The 26280-nt window shown below is 46.0% G+C and overlaps 1 protein-coding gene and 1 non-coding gene across 3 annotated transcripts; both read left to right on the top strand.

Moving 5' to 3' along the window:
• The first annotated feature begins 5572 nt into the window (after positions 1 to 5572).
• Positions 5573 to 5676, top strand: LOC112208518 (small nucleolar RNA U13). The gene has a single exon (XR_002942994.1). It is a non-coding gene; the product is annotated as a small nucleolar RNA U13 (small nucleolar RNA).
• Positions 5677 to 18245: 12569 nt separating this feature from the next.
• CXCR1 (C-X-C motif chemokine receptor 1) lies at positions 18246 to 22369 on the top strand. Of its 2 annotated transcripts, XM_009444265.4 has the most exons (2): positions 18246 to 18316; positions 19975 to 22369. In XM_009444265.4, the coding sequence occupies exon 2, from the start codon at positions 20008 to 20010 to the stop codon at positions 21058 to 21060; it is 1053 nt and encodes a 350-aa protein (XP_009442540.1). In that variant the 5' UTR covers positions 18246 to 18316; positions 19975 to 20007; the 3' UTR covers positions 21061 to 22369.
• Positions 22370 to 26280: the final 3911 nt, after the last annotated feature.

The raw sequence follows: 26280 nt of genomic DNA, 5'->3' as shown, positions 1-26280 counted from the left end.
CACCAGTATACTTCTCCCTAAATACATCAGTGTGTACATCATTGATTAGAGATCAATATTTGTTTATAGTTTTTTTTTTTTTTTTGAGACGGAGTCTCTGTTGCCCACGCTGGAGTGCAGTGGTGCGATCTTGGCTCACTGCAACCACCGCCTCCCAGATTCAAGTGATTCTCCTGCCTCAGCCTCCCAAGTAGCTGGGATTACAGGCATGCGCCACCATGCCCTGCTAATTTTTGTATTTTCAGTAGAGACGGGGCTTCACCATGTTGGCCAGGCTGGTCTCAAACTCCTGACCTCAAGTGATCCTCCTACCTTGGCCTCCTAAAGTGCTAGGATTACAGGCGTGAGCCACTGCACCTGGCCTTTAGTGTTTTCTTTTGACGTAAAATTTGTAGACAATGAAGTGCACAAATCTTAAGTGTATGTTCACTAAGTTTCAACTAATAGGTGCCCCTGTGTAATCCCAATGCCCATCAATATAGAAAATATTACCATCATTCCTAAAAATCCTCTCATGTCCCCCCATGGCTGGTTTGTCTCTGCCTCCATCCTCCCAGAGGTAACTTCTGCTCTGATTATTTTCAGATTAGTTTCACCTGTTCTAGAACTTCATAGAAGTGGAAGGCTTCTTTTACTCAGTGTAATGTTTTTAAGATACATCATGTTGTGGAGTATATCAGTAATTCAGTCCTTTTTATTGACGAGAATGATTCCATTGTATGACTATTCCACTGTATGTTTAGCCATTCTCCTATTGATGGACACCTGGACTGTTTCTAGTTTTTGGCAATTATCAATAAAGCTATTAATATTTTTGTGAACATATTATTTTCATTTCTCATGGGCATATTCCTAGGAGTGGGATTGCTGGGTCAGAGAGTAGAAGAAACTGCCAGACCTTTTACCAAAGTGGTTGCACCATTTTACATTCCCACTAATTACATGTGAGGATTCCAGCTGTACCACAACCCACTAATAGTCGATATTATCATGCTTTTGTATTTTTAGTCATTCTGGTGATGTTTGATTGTGTAATGAGATTTATTTTCTTTTTCTTTCTTTTTTTTTCTTTTCAGATAGAATCTCACTTTTGCCCAGGCTGGGTCTCAGCTCACTGCAACCTCTGCCTACGAGGCTCAAACAATTCTCCCACCTCAGCCTCTTGAGTAGTTGGGACTATAGGTGCATACCAGCACGCCCGGCTAATTTTTGCATTTTTTGTAGAGACGGGGTTTCGCCAGGCTGCCCAGGCTGGTCTCAAACTCCTGGCCTCAAGGGATCCACCCGCCTTGGCCTCCCAAAGTGCTTGGATTACAGGCGTGAGCCACTGTGTCTGGCCCACATTGTTGATAAAACCTTCCTTTCCCTCACTGGATTGCTTTGGAACTTTTGTTGAAAATCAAGTGATGGTGTAAGTGTGGCTCTATTTCTAGGATTTCTTTTACATTCTAGGTTTACTGAGTTTTGCCATGAGCTCAGTGTTGTCAAATCTTCAATTTTTTTTTTTTTTTTTTTTTTAGATGGAGTTTTGCTCTTGTCGCCCAGGCTGGAGTGCAATGGTATGATCTCGGCTCACTGCAACCTCTGCCTCCCGGGTTCAAGTGATTCTCCTGCCTCAGCCTCCTGAGTAGCTGGGATTACAGGTGCATGCCACCATGTCCAGCAAATTTTCATATTTTTAGTGGAGACAGGGTTTCACCATGTTGGCCAGGCTGGTCTTGAACTCCTGACCTCAGGTGATCCACCCGCCTTGGCCTCCCAAAGAGCTGGGATTACAGGCGTGAGCCATGGCGCCCAGCCCAGATCTTCAAAATTTTAAAGGAGAGTGTATAAATCCAGATGTTTTTAAATGTGAAAAAGCCTCAAGGTTTAAAAGTCGGAAACCAATTCTAATTTAAACAAACAAGGAAACCAATCCCAGGCAGTCAAAGAAACTCACCTGCAGGCTGAACTAGATGTGTGGCATTGGAACAGAGAGAGGTAGTTTCAGCAGGAGTCTGGATACACGTGTATATATATATGTATATAAAATTATTTTTTGAGACAAGGTTTTGGTCTGTTGCCCAGGCTGGAGTGCAGTGGTGTGATCATGGCTCATTGCATCCTTGACCTCCTGGGCTTGAGCAATCCTCCCACCTCAGCCTCCTGAGTAGCTGGGACCACAGGTGTGTTCCACCACACCTGGCTAATTTTGAAAATTGCTTTGTAGAGGTATGAGGTTCCACTGTGTTGCCCAGGCTGGTCTTGAATGCCTGGGCTCAAACAATCCTCCTGCCTCGACCTCCTAAAGTGCTGGAATTACAGGGGTGAGCCACTGTGCCCAGCCTGGATATATGTATATTAAAGTATAAATCAAGGGTCTTATTTTAATTGAAAGGTAATGGGAGTGTTCTCAGGGCAAGTAGGTGGGTTCCAGTGGTCAGTGAAAGTCAATAAGAATTCACTGCAAGGGTGAAATTAAAGCCTGTGGGTCAAGGTTTCCTTGGTGCCTAGGAAAGTGGAGGAGCACATTTGTGAAGCTATTAGAATCGCATTTAGAAACCGTAAGGACAGGAAGGGCTAAGGGGAGGCACTGAGTGGAGGCAGTTGACAAACCAGTGACAGGAAAGACACAGGGCCAAGAGAGCCCAAAGTGAGCTGATTTGGAGAATCTGGAGCAGAGGGAATAAAGAGAATCACAGGTCTCTAAACCCAGGGCCCAGAAAGATGCTCCCTGGAATTGGCTGAAGGCGTCCTTGGCTCTGTGGATGGAAATTGAGACAGAGCAGCCAGAAGACATACAACTGCACATGCCAGAGCTTAGAGCAGGTTTTCAGCTGCACCACAGGCCTCCTGCCACCATGGTTGAATTATGACTGTTCAACATTTTAAAATTATTTTTTAAACATTGAAAATATGTAATGGGAACTATGTCACATGTTTCAAAAATAAAAAAAAAATTAAAAGCTATTCACAAGGAGTCTTCTTCCCACCTGTCTCCCATCTGCCCAGTTTCCATCTAGAACCCCTCCACCCTCCAGCCCCCTGGTCACCATTCGTGAGGTTTATTTTTACTGCAACCATGGATACTGCTTTGGCAGCCGAGTCCATCAGACAGAATGTTGACTATGCAGGTTGGGCCATATCGGGTAGAGCTTGGTACGGCTGGCCACGTGTAAGAGAAAATAAGCAAGCCTGCATCAAAGACAGATAAAAGTTTGTTAGAACTTGCTAGAGCCTTGACTCATGAATATGTAAGGGAGTGTTATCAGGGAAGGAAATCGTTCCGGTTAAACTGTGACATGGTGCTTGCTATGGACTCAAAATGTTTGTGTCTTCACCAAGTTTATATGTTGAAGTCCTAACCCCTGTTGTGATGGTATTTGGAGGTGGGGCCTTTGGAGAGGTGATAGATTATGAGGGTAGGGCCCCCGTGTGGAATTAGTGTCCTCATAAGAACAGGAAGAGACCAGACCTCTCTTTCTTTCTCTCCACCACATGAGGACACATTGAGAAGGCAGCCATCTGCAAGCCAGGAGGATGCCCTCATCATAACCCAACCATGCTGGCACCCTGATCTGGGGCTTCTAGTCTCCAGGACTGTGAGAAACACATTTCTGTTGTTGAGATCACCAGTATTTTGTTATGGCACCCCAAGCTGGAGGACCAAAAAACTGTGAAATGATCTTCAGTTCTCTGAAAGTTGCTTTCTGTATACCTTTTAATCCCTTGGCCAGTAAGTCCAAATGTGCTGTATTTGAAAGTTTGGGTTCACTCAGAGAGGCTGAGAACCTTCTGAAGGAAGGGTCTGTGGGCTGGAAATGGGGATTGACTATGGGGACAGGACTGTTAAGTGCTTGGAACCTGTGACAAGTTGAGGAACATGGGACCACATGGGTGATATCGTTTAATTGCTCAGTGCAAACTCCGCTCACACTCCGGCAATGGCTAAACTCTCATCTAGGAGCACTTTAAGGGGAGAATGAATGTATGTGAAAGGGTTTGCAAACTTTAAAAGGTGGTGTTAAGTTCTAGACGTGGGCTGCCGAACCCAATTTACAGTTGTACTTCCATAGGGTAGAGGAATTTTCACGTGGGCTACTTCCTTGTGCTCCTCCAGTTATTTGGTTTGATTTGAAGATAATGCTGCCCTCTCCCGGACTGGTCTTGCAACTCCAGGCCCTGGCCTCCAAGAGTAGATTCTGCACCTGCCCCCACCTCCCCCAACCAAGCAACCTTGCGTGATCTCAGGGGTTATCAGAACAGTCAGTGGTCTCCTGCAATCTTGCCTGATCTCAGGTGTTATCAGAACAGTTACTGGTCTCCTGCTTTGCTAAGTCATTTCTTACAGCCATGGTGGGCTTAACTTTCCCTCCAGTGTTATTTCCCAGAGACTGGAGGCAAGAGAAACATAGGGCAAGTCACTGGTGGGTCCTCAGTTTCTAGAAATAGAATCCTTCTTTTCTTCTTTTGCATTGCTTTCAACAACTGTTTATTGCACCCTCTACTTGCCAAGGAGATGTGTAATGTCTCCTAGGCACATGGGATACAGTGGTCAAAATAGATACGGATCCCTGCCCTCGTGAAGCTTATATGCCCCAGAGGAGACAGACAATAAACAATAGCCTCTATAATAAACAAGCAAATGGTATAGGATGTTAGGAAGGGATGACTGCAGCAAGGAAAGAAGCATGTGTTAAATTGATGAGGGCAAGGGATATCAGGAAGGCTTGGGGAGGTGCAGCTGCAGATGGGGGACAGCGTGAGCCTCAGCAAGAAGGTGGATTGGAGAAAACACTTAGAAGAGGTGAGGGAGTTACCTGCAGGAGCAGCTAAGGAAGAGCTTTCTGAGGGGGTGAACGGCCAGAGTCAATGCCCTAAGGCAAGAGCTGTACAAGGCCAGTATGTCTGGAGCTGAGCTACAAGGGGTGAAGTGGAAGTGGTTAGAGGGTGTTATGGGTTGAATAGTGTCCTCTCCCCGCAAATTCATATTTTGAAGTTCTAAACTCCAGTACATCAGAAGGTGGACTTATCTGGAATTGGGGTCATTGCAGATGTTATTAGTTAAGATAATGTCATTAGAGGGGGGACACTAATCCAATATGACTGCTGTCCATATAAAAAGGGACACAGAGAAATGCACAGAGGAAGAATGCACCGTGAAGTGGAAGGCAGAGATTGGGGTGATGCCTCTACTGGTCAAGGAACACCAAAGATTGCCAGCAAGCACCGAAGCTGGGAAGAGGCACAGAACAGATTAGATTCTCCTTTATAGCCTTTGGAAGGAACTAACCCTGCTACATTTTGGTCTCGAACTTCTGGTCTCCAAAACTATGAGATAAGAAATTTCCGTTTGTTCAAGCTGCACAGTTTGTGGTACTGTGTTATGGCAGCCCTAGCAAACAAATCCAGAGGGGTAATGAGGTGGGATGGGGGGAGAGGGTGAGGGCGGGGAGCTAGAGTAAAGCCTTGAAGGCCTTTAAGGACTTTATCTTTTATCAGATTCACTTTTTCTCATGATAAAGTGGGATTTATTCCAAAAATTCAAGCATTATTCAACACTGGAAAACCATCAGTATCATTCCCATACTAGATACTTTTGTAGCTCATAAGCATGATGATTCAGTGTCCAAGTGCATTCATGAGATGTGCCTCCCTCAAACCTTGTCACAACATCAGCACGTTGCTCATCTGACATGAACAAAATATATATAATTCACATATGAATGTACCTCAGAATAAAAAAAGTCATATAACTATCTTCATAAGCCTTTGACAAAATTCAAAGCCATTTTTTTTAATAGATGAGGGGCTCCCCATGTTGTCCGGGCTGGTGTTGAACTCCTGGGCTCAAGGGATCCTCCCACCTCGGCCTCCCAAAGCACTAGGATTACAGGGATGAACCACCAAGCCTGGCTCAAAACCTATTCTTGATTTAAAGAATAAACTCAATAAAATAAAATACAGATGGTTTCCAACTTATGATGATTTGACTTAAAAATTTCCACTCTATGTTGGATTTATCAGGACATAATACCATGGCAAGTCAAGGAGCATTTGTAGGTGCTTTAAAAGCAAGTATTAACTAAACTCCAGATTTTATTTGGATTTGGCCTGTTTTTCCATTATCCCCTCTTTCTATTCCAGGATCCAATCCAAGACACTACATTTCATTTAGTTGTTAGCTCTCCCCAATCTCCTGTGGTCTGTGACAGTTTTGCTCAGTTTTTTTCTTGTTTTTTATGACTTTGACAGTCTTCAGAAATACCGGCCGGGTGTCCTGTAGAATGTCCCTCAATCTGCCTGATGTTTTTCTCATGATGCCTCTGAGGTTATGGGTTTTGGAGGGCATACCCCAGAGATGAGGTGCCTTCTCATCACATTGTATCAGGTGTACCTGAGGTCTATATATCCTCCCTGGTGATATGAGCCTTCCTCACTTGGGTAAGGTAGTGTTTGCCAGGTTTTTCTGCCATAAACTTAATTAAAATGCACTTAAAATGTTTAAAGCAATAGAATTTGTACTTTGGAGACATTGTGATAGGGACAGGAGGCAGGGAAATTCTGGGCAGAAGAGGGTGGGTCCTTGGCGAGGGCCCCACCCTCAAGCCGAAAAGCCTGGTACCACGGCCTAAAGTGAGAACATACATCTCTGTTTTCCTGCATGAATGTTGCCTTTTCCCAAATCACCCATGGCCTGCCCCACCCCCCATCCTGTGCCCATGGAAACTCCAGGCTCAGCTGGCAGAGAGAGGAGAAGCAGCTGGATGTCAGAGACTATGGCTGGACGTCAGAGACTATGGCTGGACGTCAGAGAGAAGTGTCTTGACTTCAGAGGGAGAGTTTGATGGTATAGCTTTGGGGGAGGATTGCCTTCCCACCCCTTCCCCTTTTCAACTCCCCATCCTGCTGAGAGCCACCTTCATTTGTAGTAAAATCTCCCTCATTTACCATCTTTCAAATTGGTTCGTGTGACCTCTTTTCTCTTGGACACCAGACAAGAACTGGGGTGCCACAAGTGTGGGTGCCGAAGTCTGTCACACTAACCCTCCACTAAGCTGTTAACACTTAAGCCATCCATGGACAGCAGAGCTAAAAGAGTACTGTCACACTTCCTCTGGGGCTTCAGGGGTTGTGGGCACCCCCGCCAGATGCTGCTGTGGGGCCAGTATAGAATTTGTTTCTGCTGGTGCCTGAAAAGTACTCACCCCGGCTCTTGTACCTGCTCACCTGCATGCTCCCCCTCCCATGAGTGAGGAGTGCAGTGAGTCCTAGTGAGTAGAGTTTGCCCCTGTCCATTGAACTAACGCCAAAGCAGCTGGCTAATTCCAGCACCTACACTCCAGTTCCCACCTGCAAAGGGGTCAGGGAAATATCCTGCTTCAGTTGCAGGATACTAAGAAGGAGTGACAATGATCTGACATGCGTTGTAAAAGGATTGCTCCCTCTGGTGTGATGAGAATATACCACAGAACACAATGGGTGGGAGCAGGGATGAGCAGGGTTGTTTCAATGATATAGGTGAGAAGGGACACTGGGTGGCAGAAGATAGGGCAATAGCAGTGGAGTTGGTGAGAAAACAGGAGCTGCAATTTACTTTGGCAGAGTCAGCAGCAGTTTCTGGTGGATTGACTGTTGAGTGTAAGAGATAAAGATGCATCAGCGATGAGTCCATGAGTTTTGGCAATTGGAAGAATAGTTGCCATCCATTGAGCTAAGATGAGAATTCTGTTCTGCTGTTTTTCCTCTCCACTCCTTCAGTATTTCATCTATCTAACACATATTTAACTGGCATCAAGACTGGCTACATAATTTTCAGTACCCATTACAAAATGAAATTGTAAGCCTCTTTTCATTTTTTTTAAATTTTTATTTATTTATTATTATTTTTTGAGACAGAGTCTCACTCTGCCACCCAGGCTAGAGTGCAGTGGCACAGTCTTGGCTCACTGCAACCTCCGCCTCCCGGGTTCAAGTGATTCTCTTGCCTCAGCCTCCTGAGTAGCTGGGACTACAGGTGCATGCCACCACGCCTGGCTAATTTTTGTATTTTTTAGTAGAGATGGGGTTTCACCATATTGGCCAGGCTGGTCTTGAACTCCTGACCTTGTGATCCTCCCACCTTGGCCTCCCAAAGTGCTGAGATTACAGGCATGAGTCACCGTGCCTGTCCTAATTTTTTAAAATTAAAATTAAAAAAAAATTTTTTTTTTTTGAGACAGGGTCTTGCTCTGTTACCCAGGCTGCAGTGCAATGGCTTGATCATGGCTCACTACAGCCTCAACTCCCTGGGCTCAAGCAATCGTCATGCCTCAGCCCTGCAAGTAGCTGGGACTACAGGCACACACCACCATGCCTGGCTAATTTTTGTATTTTTGTAGAGACAGGGTTGCGCCATGTTGCCTAGGCTGGTCTCAAACTTCTGGACTCAAGTGATCCACCTGCTTCAGCCTCCCAAAGCATTGGGATTACAGGCATCAGCCACTGTGCCTGGCCAGGCCCCTTGTTTAAATGCTTGAGAAAGCTTTTTCCTTTCTTCCTTTGTCTTGCCCTTGACTGGAAAAAGGTGTGGGGGTATGTGTGTATGTGTGTCTGTGTGTGTAAATAAGTTTATTGATGAAGACACAAAGTCAAGCTTCCCCCAATTCCCACCCTTCCCAAGAACACATCCCAACAAGAACAGAGGAATGAGACTCATTCTTAGGGCAACATTTACCTATCCTCGTTTCCCCATTTCCTACCAGAGTCCCAAGCTTTATGACACAGACACATGCAGCAGACTGGGGTAAGGACAGACACTCGGGGAATCTCTGACCAGCAAAAGAGCTCTGGATGTTGGCTTCCCTTGCCCTTTGTATGACAAAGGCATTCAGAAGCAGAGGAGAGGGGAATGTGGGGCAACTCCCACCGGACATCCCCAGTTTGGCCAAAAGAGCTGTGGCAGAGGCAACAGTTCTGTTTGTTGGCAGAGAGGTCCTTTGATGGGAAGTAGGATCCTTCCTCCGCTCAGGGGTGTGATGTGAGGCAGCCTCCTCAGGGAGGTAAGCATTCATGGATTAGCTCAGCCAGGGCAGCTGAGAACAGGAGCTGTTACCTGTCACTGGTGGGGAAGCTAAGAGAAGCCTCGCTTCAGGGCATGAGGGACACATCCTGATACAAAATGGTGTTGTCCTCTTGCCCTGACATACATGGTTTCCTTGGGAAGTATAGTTTGCTTTGAGATGAGAACACTGTATTTGCAGTGCGAACCTTCTTCACCATTTATAGCCATTGATTCCACAAAAGAGTCCCAACAAGGGAACTTTATCACCTGCTTTTTCACCCCACACATCACTGAAACCGCCTTTGGAAAATTATGACTGAGACAGTGAAATAGATCTAACTTAATCAACTCCATCTTGCTGCTAACCTCCAAGCTGTCATTGTTTATTTCTGGGCATAGGCTGAACTAACTTTGATAGAGACTCAGTTTATAGTTTATAGTTTAAAACAAAGACGATAACAGCCCTTTCCCAAAGCAGACCTTCTTGCCTGGGGACTAGACGGCCTTTGTAGGGCTAACATTAGCCACAAGATTAGAAATTATAATTTAGGAGTCATGCAGCTGGAGGCTACAAGATTCTGACCCTCCCTAAACCGCTCCTAAGATCAGTGCTTGAGATATTTTGCAGACTCTGCACTTGATGGATCAGCTGCACCACCCAGATCATAAACTGGCTCATCTGATCTTGTGGCCCCCACCTAGGAACTGACTCAGCACAAGATGACAGCTTCGACTCCCTATGATTTCATCCCTGACCAATCAGCACTCCTCGCTCACTGGCTTTCCCCACCCACCAAGTTTTCCTTAAAAACTCTGCTCCCTGCTTGTTCCAGACTGACTGGAGGAATAATAAAACCCCAGTCTCCCACACAGCTAGCTCTGTGTGAATTCCTCTTTCTCCATTGCAGTTCCTCTGTCTTGAGGAATTGGCTCCATCTAGGCAGCGGGCAAGGTGAACCCCTTGGGTAGTTACATCACTGACTGTCCACCTCCCATACACAATCCTGTGCTATCTCCTGTTGCCCACGTGCCTGAGGGATGGTGAGCAAGGGACATAGTTCCCTTCCCAACCCCAGGCATTCTTCTCTTGGAGAGTCTCAGGGCTTAGGGAACGGTGTTGGGGGACCCATTTTCCCCAGCTTTGTGACTGGTATGAAGTGGGGTCATTTGAGACACGATGAGGCTGGAGGGTAGTTTTTGCTCTCGTTTTCTTCGAGTCCTCCTCTGAGGCCAGCACGTTAGGTCTGAGTCCAATATGAGGCCTCTGGACGCCAGCATGCCTCTCATTTGAGCAGGGGCATCTGAGAAGAGCATTCTCGGTCATGGACCCTGAAGACTGAGTGCCAGGCAATGCCACAAGTGCCCAAGATCAAACAGTGCTACATTGCTAACAGGTTGGTGTTTGGGGCACGAAACATTCTTTGACAAATCATAACCACTGTGTTAAGGTGGGGATATTTCACATCCCCCCATCTTTTCAGAGATGACAAGAACTGCTTGAACCTCTGGGGTAATCTTCATATGCCCTGCAGCCCAAGTAACAAGAAGAAAGAGCAGATCGAGAGCTGAAGGGATAAAAAGAATTTGTGGCATCTCTAAGCTCATTTCATCGCTGTATTCACTGGACAGAGTGTTTCTTATTTGCTTTTAATGTTGCAACCCCTGGGGCACAGGGATACTTGTGGGGCAAGTTCAGACCGTCATGGGAGCCTGGGCCCTGATGTTGACCTGCCTTGTGGCTGCACCAAAGCTACCTCCAAGGGATGAGTGTCAGGCCTCTGAGCCCAAGCCAAGCCATCGCATCCCCTGTGACTTGCACGTATACATCCAGATGGCCCGAAGTAACTGAAGATCCACAAAAGAAGTAAAAATAGCCTTAACTGATGACATTCCACCATTGTGATTTGTTTCTGCCCCACCCTAACTGATCAATGTAATTTGTAATCTCCCCCACTCTTAAGATGGTTCTTTGTAATTCTCCCCACCCTTGAGAATGTACTTTGTGAGATCCACCCCTGCCCGCAAAACATTGCTCTTAACTTCACAGCCTATCCCAAAACCCATAATAACTATTGATAATCCACCACCCTTTGCTGACTCTCTTTTCGGACTCAGCCCACCTGCACCCAGGTGAAATAAACAGCCTTATTGCTCACACAAAGCCTGTTTGTTGGTCTCTTCACACGGACGGGCATGAAAGCGAGGACTACGGTGGTCTTGAGGCTAGGGAGCGGGTAGCTGAGACCTCATCCCTCAAGGCAACAGAGGTGGGACAGCATGTGAGCTGAGGCTCCCAGTATCTGTGCATGACCCAGTGGACTTCCCATGTTTTTTTCCTAACTTGTAATTAAAAAAAAAAACTTTTTTTTTGAGACGAAGTCTTGCTCTGTCGCCCAAGCTGGAGGGCAGTGGCACGATCTCGGCTCACTGCAACCTCTGCCTCCCAGGTTCAAGCAGTTCTCCTGCCTCAGCCTCCCGCATAGCTGGGATTACAGGTGTACGCCACGATGCCCAGCTGGTTTTTGTGTTTTTAGTAGAGACAGGGTTTCACTATGTTGGCCAGGCTGGTCTTGAACTTCTGACCTTGTGATCCACCTGCCTCGGCCTCCCAAAGTGCTGGGATTACAGGCCTGAGCCATCGTGCCCGGCCCCCCCAAAAATTTTTTTTTGTCAAGATGGGGATCTTGCTATGTTGCCCAGGCTGATTTCAAACTCCTGAGCTCAAGTGATCCTCTAGTCTTGACCTCCCAAAGTGCTGGGATTACAGCCATGAGTCACTGTGCCTGGCTGACTTCACTTATAAAACACACATTCCAAGATAAAATTATTAAGAATTATAAGACAGCGACTGTAGAATATCAGACGCTAAGGTGGGGCTTTTCTGAGCCCAGGTCCCAGGCACCTGCAGAGGTCACACACCCCTCCTTGTGTCACACACTTTGCTGGGCACCAGGGATGCAAACTAGAATCCTTTATAGTTCCGGCCTTCAGGAGGGGCCAGGAGAGAAGGCAGGGGAGCTTTATGAATCATGACCAGGTGCCAGGCTTTGTGCCTGAGTCCTGCCTACTCATAGTCCAGTGTGAGACAAAGACTCCTAGAAATAAGCATAAAACAGTCTGAGAAAACAGCAGCAGTGGAGAACTAAGTGGTGTGGGAGCCCAGAGGCAAAAAAGCCTGCAGGTTTCAGGGCTGAGGAGGGAGGACCCCAGTGGGACGGAAGCTCAGAGTCCTGGGTGTCTGCTCACAAACAGAGCTGTGCAGGCAAACTGGAGTGAGGGGATGGGAATGACTGCTACAGTGGTATTTATTTACTGATTTTTTTATGAAAATGGCTAAATATGTATTTTTTTTCTTTTATCTTTTGAGACCGAGTCTCACTCTGCTGCCCAGGCTGGAGTGCAATGGTGCAATCTCAGCTCACCTCTGCCTCCCAGGCTCAAGCGATTCTCCTGTCTCAGCCTCCCAAGTAGCTGGGAGTACAGGCACACGCCACCATGCCCAGCTAATTTTTGTATTTTTAGTGGAGACAGGGTTTCACCATGTTGACCATGCTGGTCTCGAACTCCTGATCTCAAGCAATCCACCCACCTCAGCCTCCTGAAGTGTTGGGATTACAGGCGTGAACCACTGCGCCTGGTGTGTATTTTTTTTTTTTTCTGATTGCAAAAGTAATGCTTATTTTAAAGATTGAGCAACATCAAAAGACATAAGCAAGGAAGCAAATATCTACAATCCCAAATATCTACAATCCCCAAAGATAACCCCTGCTAACATTTGACTACGTTTCCCGTGTTTTCCCTGTGCATACACATATATGTATTTGATACAACATGTAATACTGTACATTCTGCTTGTTAATCTTTATTGCCACTTAGCATCCTATTACAAACACTTTTCCATAGCATTAATTATAGCTGTACATTATTTTAAATAGAAGCATGGTATTCCATTTTATAAATCCAATATAATTTGTATAAACATTTTTTGAAGAACATTGAAATTATTGCTGTTTTATTATTATAAACAACCCTGTGATAAACTTACTTTCCTTCCTTCCTCCTGTCCTTCCTTCCTTCCTTCTTTCCTTCCTTCCTTCTTTCCTTTCTTCCTTCCCTCCCTCTCTCCTCTTCCTCCCTTCCCTCTTTTAGTGGAATTTCAGCATCAAAGTTTCTGCATTTTTTGGTGTGTTCGATACACAGCTCCCCAACGGGACCATGGGGGTTGTGTACAAAATAAATAAATAAATAAATAAATAAATAAAGTGATCATAAGAGCCTGGGCAACATAGCAAGGCCCTCATCTCTACAAAAGTGTTTTAATTATCTGGTTGTGGTGGCACACACCTATAGTCCCAGCTACATGGGAGGCTGAGGCAAGAGGATCGCTTGAGCCCAGGAGTTCAAGGCTGCAGTGAGCTAGGATCACTCCACTGCACTCCAGCCTGGGAGACAGAGTGATGTCCTGTCCTGAAAGAAAGAAAAATAAAGGAAAGTGGGCATCTGAGCACTCATTTGAAGGAAACCCTCTGGAATCGATTCAGAAATCCTCATGAAGGACCCAGAATTCCCTGCTTTGGAGCCAGCCAGACCAGGATGAACTAAAATGACTGAACACTTATTATCTGCCAACCACTTTACATATATTAACTAATTGATCCTGATGCCAATCCTATAAACTAGGTCCTACTTTTATTATCCTTTTGCAGGTGAGAAAACTGAGGCACAGAGTGAGCATCTAAGCTGCCCAAGGGCACACATCTAGCCAGGGACAGAGTTGGGATTTGTACCAGCTGTTTTGGAGCTCAAGCCTTCCATCATCACAACAGCTTGGAGAGGTAAGTATTATTATCCCCATTTTTATAGATAAGGATATTTTGATAAATGTTAAGAGATGCCACATTTTGCCAGTTGACTGGCATTCAGGCTGCACCTGTCATGGCTTTCTTCGTGGCACTGGGTGTTCTGCATAGAATAGAAAAATGCTTTCCTATCACCACCCAAGATCACAAACTAGTAAAGAAGAGCCAGTATTTCCATCCTGGTCTGTCTGGCTTCAAAGCAAGGAATTCTGGGTCCTTCATGCAGATTTTCTGAATCCATTCCGGAGGGTTTCCTTCAGATGAGTGCTCAGACGCTCACTTTCCTTTTTAAATTTTTCTTTCTTTCAGGACAGTACATCACTCTGTCTTCCAGGCTGGAGTGCAGTGGAGTGATCCTAGCTCACTGCAGCCTTGAACTCCTGGGCTCAAGCGACCCTCTTGCCTCAGCTTTCCATGTAGCTGGGACTATAGGTGTGTGCTACTACATCCAGATAATTAAAACATTTTTGTAGAGATGGGTGTCACTACGTTGCCCAGGCTCACTTTATTTATTTATTTAGAGACAGGATCTCACTTCATCACCCAGGCTGGAGTGCAGTGATGTGATCATAGCTCATTGCAGCCTTGACCTTTCTGGCTTAAGCGATCCTCCTGCCTCACCCTCCCTAATAGCTGGGACTACAGGCACGCACCACCATGCCCAGCTAATTTTTACTTTTACTTTTTATTTTTAGAGAGATAGGTCTTGCTATGTTGCCCAGGCTTGTCTTGAATTCCTGAACTCAAGCAATCCTCCCACATTGGCCTCTCAAAGTGTTGGGATTACAGGCATAAGCCACCATGCCTGGCCTATTTATTTATTTGTTAATTTTTTTTAAAAAAATTGAGATTGCAGGAAATAATTTTTAAATTTAATTTTAGTTTTAAAACGGAGATTGCAGGAAACAAATATGCTCACTTTTCAAGGTCCTTCTCTGGCTTCCTCTGGAGACTGGAGATCAGGGCTGGGAGGTCTGCACCTGGCTAGGTCACGTGTCTGTCAATGCCCCTGTATCTTTACCACTGCAGCCTTGACCCAGTGTCTCACTGACACTACTCCCTGCTCCTCTCATCCTAGACCACGTTTGGTTTCCAGAACTCTCACAGTTGGGCATGTTTTGGTTGCTGGTAACCGAAAAGTCAACTTAAACTGGTCTTAACAATAAAGACAATTTATTGGCTCATGGAACCGAAGAAAGTACAGAGAGAAGATGGCCTCTGGGCATGGTTTGTTCAGGACTCTTGGTCTGTTTCTCTGATTCTCTCAACTCTGCCTTCTTCTGTGTGTTGGTTTTTTCCTTGGACTGTTTTTGCCATTTATGGTAGCAAAATGGCTGCTGACTGCAACAAGACTATATACTTGCTTTTCCACATTCATTGAGCAAACATCTGAACTTTGCTCTGACTGGATCATCTTAGGTCACAGATTCACTCCCTGAGCCTGTTGCTGTGGTTACGAGGACATCACTGGGGAGAGAGGAGAAACCTCCCTCTACCCCTTTCCTCTACTTTGATCCCAGATCCAAGTGGATTCTTCTGGAGGAATGAGAAGAGATGCTGAAGCTGGCATAAGGCTGATGCAGGGACAAAATAGATGTTCTTACAGCCACATTATGCTGTTCACATGGTCTGTGCAGAAGTCATCATGTTTAAAACAGAGTGGTAAGAAGATGTCGCCCAAAGAGATACTACATTTTGCCAGTTGACTGGCATTCGGGCTGCACCTGTCACAGCTTTCTTTGTGGCATTGGGAGCTCTACATGGAATGGAAAAATGCTTTCTCAGCAGGAGCATTCTAGGCCATTTTAAGAGGGCACAGTTATAAGTGGGAAGTGAGGTATAGAAGATAGGTTGGGTGGGCTGACTTGCTGGAACATTTTGAAGTGGGTAAAATTTTATTCTAAACTCATCTATATGTGCTTTCTCCCTCCTTCAGTGAAATGCTCGTCCTACTGCGAAGTGAAAGGTTCTTTCCACCCTTGTCCTCCAGATGCAACTTCTCCTGGAGACCCCAGCATTGCTGTTGCCCTCACCACACTCATGCAGCAGGGCTGCTCCCCTTCACTCCTCGGGCTCCAGGAGACCAGCCTCTTCCCTAACCCCTCAGTGATTCCTTGAAATAGACTGGAATAGTGAACCGACTTACTGAGGGTTTAGGAAAAGCAGAAGGGAATTATACACCAAGAAGAACTTAACACCCGGTGTTAAATATACCTGCTCTTGGCCCTGGTCTTTCTCAAGGGGGTGTCTCCCAGGGGATTCCCTGTCTAGCAACTGCTGCCCCCTTGTGGCAAAAACTATCCTTCTCCCGGCCTCAGGGTCTTTCTTGAGTATAGGCAGGTGTTTTGCAGTCTAGGCCCCCGTCTTTTTTCTCCTGTGTCCCCAGTGACTATTTTCTGCCCTTGGGGCTGATTTTCCCTAGATGATTAATAGAGGGAGTCTCCCGCCTCCTGGGACTACCCCATCTTTGACTCCTTTCTAGTCTAGGCGTTAGAGCACAATAGTCCAACATCAGTAAAAGCAAAGCATGAGTGGCTATTGTCCCCTTACACTTCCTGTTACCATCTATGAATGATAAAAGAGCCCAGGCGGAAAGCAAAACTTAGCTTAAAAAATAGGCTTGCCGGCTGGGCATGGTGGCTTATGCCTGTAATCCCAGTGCTTTGGGAGGCAAAGGCAGGAGGATCACTAGAGGCTAGGAGTTCAAGATAAGCCTGGGCAGTATATCAGGACCCTTTCTCTACAAATAAATAAATAACTAAATAAAAAATAAAAATAAAAATATAATATAAAAAAAGAAAGCCAGATGTAGTGGCTCTTGCCTGTAGTCCCAGCTATTCAGGAGGTTGAGGTGGGAGGATTGCTTGAGCCCAGGCATTTGAGGTTACACTGAGCTATGATCACACCACTGCATTCTAGCCTTGGCAACACAGTGAGAGCCTGTCTCTTAAAAAAAGAAAAAAATTCTTTCCAGTGCAGAACTGTAGGAATCCATGGCATGGTAAATTTGGCATTTGTGGTAGGGCAGGATTTATACTTGCACAGACTGGCATTAGCTCCAAACATTAGAGGAAGGTTGGGAAGAAGCAATGCCAGGCAGACCAACTGGGCTGTGTGGAAGTGAAGCTATCAGGCATACCAGTGACTTTAGTGTGTAGCCAAAAGCAATAGACACTGAATCGTGGTGGTGACTTATGGTCCATGAATCACAGGAGAAATGTCTCCCTTCATTTATTCCACAACCATTGATTGAGCACCTACTATATTCCCTGAAAGAGAACATAAACATGAATTGAAGAAGGTTCTTGCTGTCTCATGGCTCCCAAGCTAGAAGAGGGCTGACTTGTAAATGCCTCACAGCAGGGTTCATGTTATATGGAGAAGTGACGAAGGTGCCAGAAGACTCAAGCTAGGGGACAGCCATTAGCTGCTGGAGGCAGCTAAGGTGGGTTCCCAGAGAAGCCGTTCTCCGTTACTGAGATGGGGGCTGCAGTGACCTTGACCACAGCTCTTCCATTCATGGACTGCCCCAGCTCTGTGGTCTCTCTGCTAACCAGCCAGACTCTGGGAGTGGCCTATGCCGTCAGCCTCAGAGCCATTTAAACCAACTGGTCATTGGCAGTGATTGTGCGAAAGAGTGGCTGGCGGCAAAGGAGCGTTTGTGTTCCATTCAAATACCCTCAAAAAGCCTGAAAAATAAGTAGAGATTGAGGCCAGGCCTTGGAGTTGTGGAAGGTGGAGAACACTGGGAAGCTAACCTCCAAAGAAGACCAGGTTGGAGGCAAAGGAGGAAGGGGAGCTCTCGTTGCCAAACCAACAGGGAAGCCAAGGATATCCCAGTAACTGCTCTCACATCCTTGATGAGAATGCCTTGAATCCGAGCTAGGCCACCTCAAAGAAGCCTGCAAAATAAGTAGAGATTGAGTGCCTGCTGTTCAAACACAACTCAAGTGCAGTCCTCCTCCTCTTTCCCACTGGATTGCCCCCAAGTCCCTCCTATGCGAGACTCCTTCTGAAGTCTCTGCTGTAAGTCAAATCCTTCGCCCTTTATACTTGTCAGGAAGTTGCAAGCTTCCACAGGTGATATACTAGGGAATTTAGGAATAAACAAATGGAAATAAATTCAAGAAAAGGAAAATAATAAAAATGATCATCCATAGAGTGGAGAATTCAGATAATGGACCCTCAACCCCAGCTTCACACCTGGGACCCCCACTTGGTAATATGGACCCTGGCAGTCTCTAATCACAAGTCTGTGATCCCTTGACTTAAACTGTTCTTCCCCAAATGTAGACATGGGTGGGGCTCAGAAGGGAGGTGTCATCTGATGTGGTTTCCTTATTTCCGTTTATTCATCAAGTGCCCTCTAGCTGTTAAGTCACTCTGATCTCTGACTGCAGCTCCTACCGTTGGACACACCTGGCCGGTGCTTCAGGTAGGAAGCCACCTCTGTTTGCTAGGACTTTCTGTGGGGTAGGGCTGCTTGGCTTGACTTTATTTTGGAAAATGTATTCATTTCTGTGGGAGCTGAGGATTTCTGCTGACCGCTTCCTCTCTTGTGACCACCACTCATACATGGAGGTAGCAGGTGAAGAGGACAGCCTCCTCGTCCCCTCTTTTTATACCTTGCCCTTTTGTGGGAAGAGGCTGACCATTCCCCAATTTGATGTTTATTGCTTCACCTTAAGACTTTGTCTTCAGTGAAAATGCAAATACTGGTAGGGAGGGAACATACTAAAATGTGTGGATCTGAGTGGACTCATCATACACCCTCAGGCCTGGCAGCAAATGAGAGGTGGATGATTCTGTCTTCCTCGATTTGCAGATGAGAAGACTGAAATCTATAGGGGTACGAGACCCCACTCAAGGTCATGAGACTTATTTATTTATTTATTTTGAGACGGAGTCTCACTCTGTCGCCTAGGCTGTAGTACTGTGGCACGATCTCGGCTCACTGCAACCTCCATCTCCCGGGTTCAAGTGATTCTCCTGCCTCAGCCTCCTGAGTAGCTGGGATTACAGGTGCACACCACCACACCCAGCTAATTTTTTTTGTATTTTTAGTAGAGATGGGGTTTCATCATTTTGGTCAGGCTGGTCTCGAACTCCTGACTTCATGATCTGCCTGCCTTGGCCTCCCAAAGTGCTGGGATTACACACGAAACTTATTAATGGTAGAATCAGGATAGAATGAAGACTGGATGCTAGGTGTCTTTACAACCAACCTCGGTGACTTTCCAAAGGCTTTCAGATTGTTCTCTGGAGAGTCCTGGAGCTTTGAGGGGCTCTTTAGGGGCCATCTGGGTTCGGAGATTAGCACACTATGCCCCACAGTGGCTCAGCTTTTATCTGCTTCACATACTGGGCTTCTGGGAAGATCTTATTTCAGTAAAATATTTCACAATAGGAAATATATTTGAAAACTCTTGAACGATTCTGTGGATTTTGTCGGGGGTGGAGGGTTTCAGGGACCAAGATGGAGACTTTATCTTCTCAAATACTTAAAACTCCTTTAGACAGAGGAACAAAATATGTGCTCCTCATTTAAAGAAGGCTTAAAATATACAGTTTAATGCAATGTGTTGTTATCACTTCCTTCCCCCAGTAGATTTTAAGGAGGGTAAACAAGAATCAGGGAGAACATAGGAAAAGAAATACTAGAAGGGGACACCTGGGAACAGGTTTGCCTTCTTGCATTTTGCTTAATGCTGGCCCTTCCCTGAATGTCTAAGACCAACCTGGTCCCCACATCCAAATGCACAGACACAGCTGAGGATGGAGAAGGCTAAAGAGGGACAGAGGTAGAGACATAGGCTGAGAGGAGGCAGTTGTAGGTTGAGCTAGGGCTAAGGTGTTTTCCCCATATTCCAACTTACCCCACACTCAGGCCAGGCCTTAGAGTTGTGGAAGGTGGAGAACACTGGGAAGTCAACCTCCGAAGAAGACCAGGTTGGAGTCAAAGGAGGAAGGGGAGCTCTCATTGCCAAACCAACAGGGAAGCCAAGGATATCCCAGTAACTGCTCTCACATCCTTGATGAGAATGCCTTGAATCCGAGCTACTAAATCACATTTCCTTCCTTCTAACCTTCCAGTTAGATCAAACCATTGCTGAAACTGAAGAGGACATGTCAAATATTATAGATCCACAGATGTGGGATTATGATGATCTAAATTTCACTGGCATGCCACCTACAGATGAAGGTTACAGCCCCTGTAGGCTAGAAACTGAGACACTCAACAAGTATGTTGTGATCATCACCTATGCCCTAGCGTTCCTGCTGAGCCTGCTGGGAAACTCCCTGGTGATGCTGGTCATCTTATACAGCAGGGTCGGCCGCTCCATCACTGATGTCTACTTGCTGAACCTGGCCTTGGCCGACCTACTCTTTGCCCTGACCTTGCCCATCTGGGCCGCCTCCAAGGTGACTGGCTGGATTTTTGGCACACTCCTGTGCAAGGTGGTCTCACTCCTGAAGGAAGTCAACTTCTACAGTGGCATCCTGCTGTTGGCCTGCATCAGTGTGGACCGTTACCTGGCCATTGTCCATGCCACACGCACACTGACCCAGAAGCGTCACTTGGTCAAGTTTGTTTGTCTCGGCTGCTGGGGACTGTCTATGATTCTGTCCCTGCCCTTCTTCCTTTTCCGCCAGGCTTACCATCCAAACAATTCCAGTCCAGTTTGCTATGAGGTCCTGGGAAATAACACAGCAAAATGGCGGATGGTGTTGCGGATCCTGCCTCACACCTTTGGCTTCATCGTGCCGCTGTTTGTCATGCTGTTCTGCTATGGATTCACCCTGCATACACTGTTTAAGGCCCACATGGGGCAGAAGCACCGAGCCATGAGGATCATCTTTGCTGTCGTCCTCATCTTCCTGCTTTGCTGGCTGCCCTACAACCTGGTCCTGCTGGCAGACACCCTCATGAGGACCCAGGTGATCCAGGAGAGCTGTGAGCGCCGCAACAACATCGGCCGGGCCCTGGATGCCACCGAGATTCTGGGATTTCTCCATAGCTGCCTCAACCCCATCATCTACGCCTTCATCGGCCAAAATTTTCGCCATGGATTCCTCAAGATCCTGGCTATGCATGGCCTGGTCAGCAAGGAGTTCTTGGCACGTCATCGTGTTACCTCCTACACTTCTTCGTCTGTCAATGTCTCTTCCAACCTCTGAAAACCATCGATGAAGGAATATCTCTTCTCAGAAGGAAAGAATAACCAACACCCTGAGGTTGTGTGTGGAAGGTGATCTGGCTCTGGACAGGCAGTATCTGGGTTTTGGGGGGATGCTATAGGATGTGGGGAAGTTAGGAACTGGTGTCTTCAGGGGCCACACCAACCTTCTGAGGAGCTGTTGAGGTACCTCCAAGGACCGGCCTTTGCACCTCCATGGAAAGGAAGCACCATCATTCCCGTTGAACGTCACATCTTTAACCCACTAACTGGCTAATTAGCATGGTCACATGCGAGCCCCAAATCTGACATTAGATGAGAGAACAGGGCTGAAGCTGTGTCCTCACGAGGGCTGGACGCTCTCGTTGACCCTCACAGGAGCATCTCCTCAACTCTGAGTGTTAAGCGTTGAGCCACCAAGCTGGTGGCTCTGTGTGCTCTGATCCGAGCTCAGGGGGTGGTTTTCCCATCTCAGGTGTGTTGTAGTGTCTGCTGGAGACATTGAGGCAGGCACTGCCAAAACATCAACCCGCCAGGTGGCCTTGTGAGGAGCTGGAAACACATGTTCCCCTTGGGGGTGGTGGATGAACAAAGAGAAAGAGGGTTCGGAAGCCAAATCTATGCCACAAGAACCCCCTTTACCCCCATGACCAACATCGCAGACACATGTGCTGGCCACCTGCTGAGCCCCAAGTGGAAGGAGACAAGTAGCCCTTAGCCCTTCTCCTCTGCAGCTTCCAGGCTGGCGTGGAGCGTCAGCATCCCCAGAAAGCCATGTGCAGCCACAAGTCCACTGGGCAGGCAGATGTTCCTAATAAAGTTTCTGTTCCATGCTTGTCCCTGTGGAAGTATCTTGGGTGTGACAGAGTCAAGGGTGTGTGCAGCATTGTTGGCTGTTCCTGCAGTAGAATGGGGGCAGCACCTTCTAAGAAGGCACCTCTCTGGGTTGAAGGGCAGTGTTCCCTGGGGCTTTAACTCCTGCTAGAACAGTCTCTTGAGGCACAGAAACTCCTGTTCATGCTCATACCCCTGGCCAAGGAAGACCCCTTTGTCCACAAGTAAAAGGAAATGCTCCTCCAGGGAGTCTCAGCTTCACCCTGAGGTGAGCATCATCTTCTGGGTTAGGCCTTGCCTGGCTTCCTCAAGCTATGTGAGCTCACCACTCCCTCCCCAAATGCTTTCCATGAGTTGCAGTTTTTTCCTAGTCTGTTTTCCCTCCTTGGAGACAGGGCCCTGTCAGTTTATTCACTGTATGTCCTCGGTGCCTGGAGCCTACTAAATGCTCAATAAATAATGATCACAGGAATGAACGCATGCTGAAAAGACCAGTCTTTTGCACACCATCTGCTCAAAGCTCCTCTTGTCTGTCCTCCCCACTTTCAGCCTCCGTCTGTCCACTTATTAAGTTTGCCTTTGTGGTTTAGCTTCATTAGATGTTTATCTGTGTAAAAATGTCCCAAGTGAGGACTTAAGATGTCAGGGCTCTTCTGATGGCAAATGATAGAAAGAGAAGTCAAACTAGCTTAAGCAAAACTGAGAGTGTGGGTTTAGCCTGTGTGGGGAAGGATCAGGGAAGGCTTGAGGTTGGGAATAGGGTGAGGCTCAGAGACAGGACCTAGATCAAGCTTGAGATGGGGATCAGTGATTGATGTTGAAATCAAAGATGGGGTGGGGGTAGGGATGGGGTGGCAGCTTGGGATGAGGTCAGAGAAGGATGAATGCCAGGAATCGGGAGAGATCTACAAGGAGGGAGAGTGAGAGTCAGGGTCACAGTGAGGTGTTGGGAAGAGGGAGATTCAACATGGAGCTGGGACCAGATATGGAGAGTGAGACTTTGGAATGGCATAAGTGTGGGGGAGTGGTGAGGCTCAGGGAGGGGGTGTCAGGCCTGGAATGAATATCAGGGAAGGCTTAGTAGCTATAAGGCTGGAGCAGAAGATGTGCCTGGTAGGGTCACCATCCTATCTGGAGCATCATCTAAGATGCTCTTCTGGGGCCAAAAGACAGAGGCTCCTCAGTCTGTCCTGCTTAAGACTCTCCAGGCAGGTGAGTGAGGAGGGAGTTAGGCACTCGAGCCCTAAGAGATAGACCTGATTCAGCAGAGAAGACAAGAAGGATGCAAAGGATGCACAGAGAATCCAGGGCAGAAGGCTGAGAACTGGGGCCTCCTTTTCCTGTCCTCCCTCCGCTGATCTCCCTCCACCTCTCCTACTGTTTCCTCAAAGTCCAACTTCTTCCTTCTTCACCTTATGCCCCTGCAAGGATGACTCCATCAGAGGCTTCAGTAAGTAAATAGGGATCCACACTGGGTCCAGGGGAAATGCAAATGACTCATAACTTCATGAAAAATGCACAGCCTCACTAGGAACTAAATGAGGCTCAAACAGCAACAAAATAACTCAGAAGTGTTTTAAACAGGGGAGGGATATAGTGGACTCTTCAAACAAGTGCAACATTTTTCGATTGGATTTTTTTTTTTTTTTTTTTTTTAATGAGACAGGGTCTTGCTCTGTCACCCAGGCTGGAGTGCAGTGGTGCATACACAGCTCACTGCAGCCTCAACCTTCTGAGTTCAGGTGATCCTCCCACCTCAGTTTCCAGAGTAGCTGGGACCAGAGCTGTGCGCCATTATGCCCAGATAATTTTTAAAATTTTCTGTAGATATGGAGTCTTGCTACGTTGCCCAGGCTGGTCTTGGACCCCTGAGCTCAAGTGATCTGCCTGCTTCGGCCTCTTAAAGTGCTGGGATTACAGGTGTGAGCCACTGCACCCAGGCTGATTGGAAATTTTAATGCAGCCTGTAATTTTCTGGGTATAGCTCAAGACACAAATGATTTGGATTTCAGATTTTTAAAAAATGCCAGGATTTTGGTACTTAGTTAACAGCATATTGAAGTATCAAAAATTGATATTTCAATTACTAGATAGGGTGAGGATTAGATCCAGTCAGAGCCAGGGAGAGTGTTTGCCTTAAGGAGGGACTCCCTTGTCCAGGATGGGGCTGGGACTAGGGATGGGGTGAATCTTAGGACAGGAGTGGGGGTCAGAAATGGGAGGGGTCAGTGATGAGATTGGGATTACAGAGGGGATGTACATCAGGGTAAGGTGAGGGACGGGGATTAGGATGTAACGGCATGTTCTGCACAATGCTTCCTGATGTTAAAATCCTAAAGTTTGTTTTGTAGCCTTGGTGACAACGTTTGAGACTCTAAATCAAAATGTGAAAATCTACTGTTTTCCCCTAAACCAGTTCCACTTCTGACCAACCACAGCCTCTCACCACCCCTTGCCCTCCATCCCCTGGCCCATTCTTGTTAATTCCAGCAAAAATACTAATTGACAATCAACATTTTATGCCATAGAGGTAAAATTTGCACCTTTCTCAGCAAAGTAGTATTTTAATAAGAGTCTTTCAGAGACTGAAAAATCTCATAGATGCAAATGAAGTAACATGACAGTCTCCTCTTTGGTCTAAGGATCGTCCCAAAGAGGTGCCTTCCTAGAGAAGACCACTCACCAAGAGACAGTGGTGGAGCCCTGTCTTTTGCCGTTTCCATGCAGAGGTCAGAGAGGCCACTCTAGGTTCCACCCAGAAAGCCACAAGGAGCTAACAGCGGAGCTCTCAACACCAATGTTTTCTTGCAGCCTGGTATTCAGTTTTTAAATCCAAAGTCTTCCTTCCAACCTTCAGGGTAGAAATGAATCAAAGACATAAAAAAATAAAAAATAATCGAAACATGTTAACTCGACTTTTTAAGATTAAATTTTCTTTTTATTGTCTAAGTATTTTATACACATTGTTGAAAAAATGAAATGGCTTTATGAAGCTTATAACAAAAAACCAGCAGGCTTCCAGCTCCAATCCCTGCAGACAAGGGCAGCAGCTGTCAGCTCTCATAGCTGTTTCATCGGATAGTGATCTATATATTTCTAAATATCATACTTGTTCTGCTAGTTTTTTTCTTTTTTTTGGTCTCACTCAGTCTCCCAGGCTGGAGTGCAGTGGCATGATCTCAGCTCACTGCAACCTCCGCCTCCCTGGTTTAAGTCATTCTCCCACCTCAGCCTCCTGAGTAGCTGGGACTATAGGTGCCCGCCATTACGCCTGGCTAATTATTGCATTTTTTGGTAAAGACAGGGTTTCACCATGTTGGCCAGGCTAATCTTGAACTCCTGACCTCAAGTGATCCCCCCACCTCAGCCTCCCAAAGTGCTGGGATTACAAGTGTGAGCCACTGTGACCAGCCCTCTGCTAGTTCTTGTTTTTTTCCCCCTCCAGGTTTAGCTATCATCACTGACTCTCTCTTTTGGCTTTGAGAATGTAATATTCTCCCAGTCCCTCTCCTGCTTTCACCCCCATCCAAGCAAACACAAATACTGCCTTCTCCATTCTCCAGAAACAGATACCACATTTTTTGGTTAAGTCAACATTCAATTTTTTGTTATTATGACTATGTAAAAAGTTATTCACAGTAGGATCCAATGTTTCTTTGTACAAGTTTTGTTTTCCCTGGAATTGATGAGAGGATGTTCCATGTACTTATCATGACATCAGTTCCAATGTCTCCCTCAATACATTCACACTCAGCGGATAATCTATTAATTTTTCTTTCTCAAAGACCTCTCTCCTGGAGTCCTTCATTGTCTTCTTCCAACCTGGACAGGTGACTCTTAAGAAAGGGACCAGTTCCTCTTTACTAAATTGCTTTGACTATGTTTCCAGGGAAATTTTAGAATCTGCTTATCAATTTCTATATAATGTCCAGCTGGGATTTTGATTTGGATTATGTAGAATTCATAGATCAATTTAGAGAAAATTGACATTGTAGTATTGAGTCTTCCAGTCCATGGGCATGATATCTTTCTCCATTTATGTCTTCTTTAATTTTTTTTGCAAAGGATGTTTTATAGTTCTTGGTACACAAATCTTGTACATACTTTGAAAAATTTGTCCCTAAGTATTTTATGGGTTTTTTGGATGCGATTACAAATGATATCTTAAAAAGTTTTCATTTTCCAGTTCTTTTTTTGGTTACCATAGTATTTAGAAATACAGTTGCAGTATGTATATTGACCTTGTAACTTGGGACCTAAGTAAATTCATTTATTGGTTCTAGTAGATTTTTTTAAAGATTGCTTTGGATTTTAACTGTATGCCATCATTTCAGAATTTAAATCTTCTTTTTAGTTTTAGAATGCATGATGTGTACCTTGGCGGTGT

The sequence above is a fragment of the Pan troglodytes genome, chromosome 13 (genome assembly GCF_028858775.2).
Source record: "Pan troglodytes isolate AG18354 chromosome 13, NHGRI_mPanTro3-v2.0_pri, whole genome shotgun sequence".
NCBI lineage: Eukaryota > Metazoa > Chordata > Mammalia > Primates > Hominidae > Pan > Pan troglodytes.
Note: the sequence above shows the minus strand (reverse complement) of the source record. Positions and strands in the feature narration are given on the sequence as shown.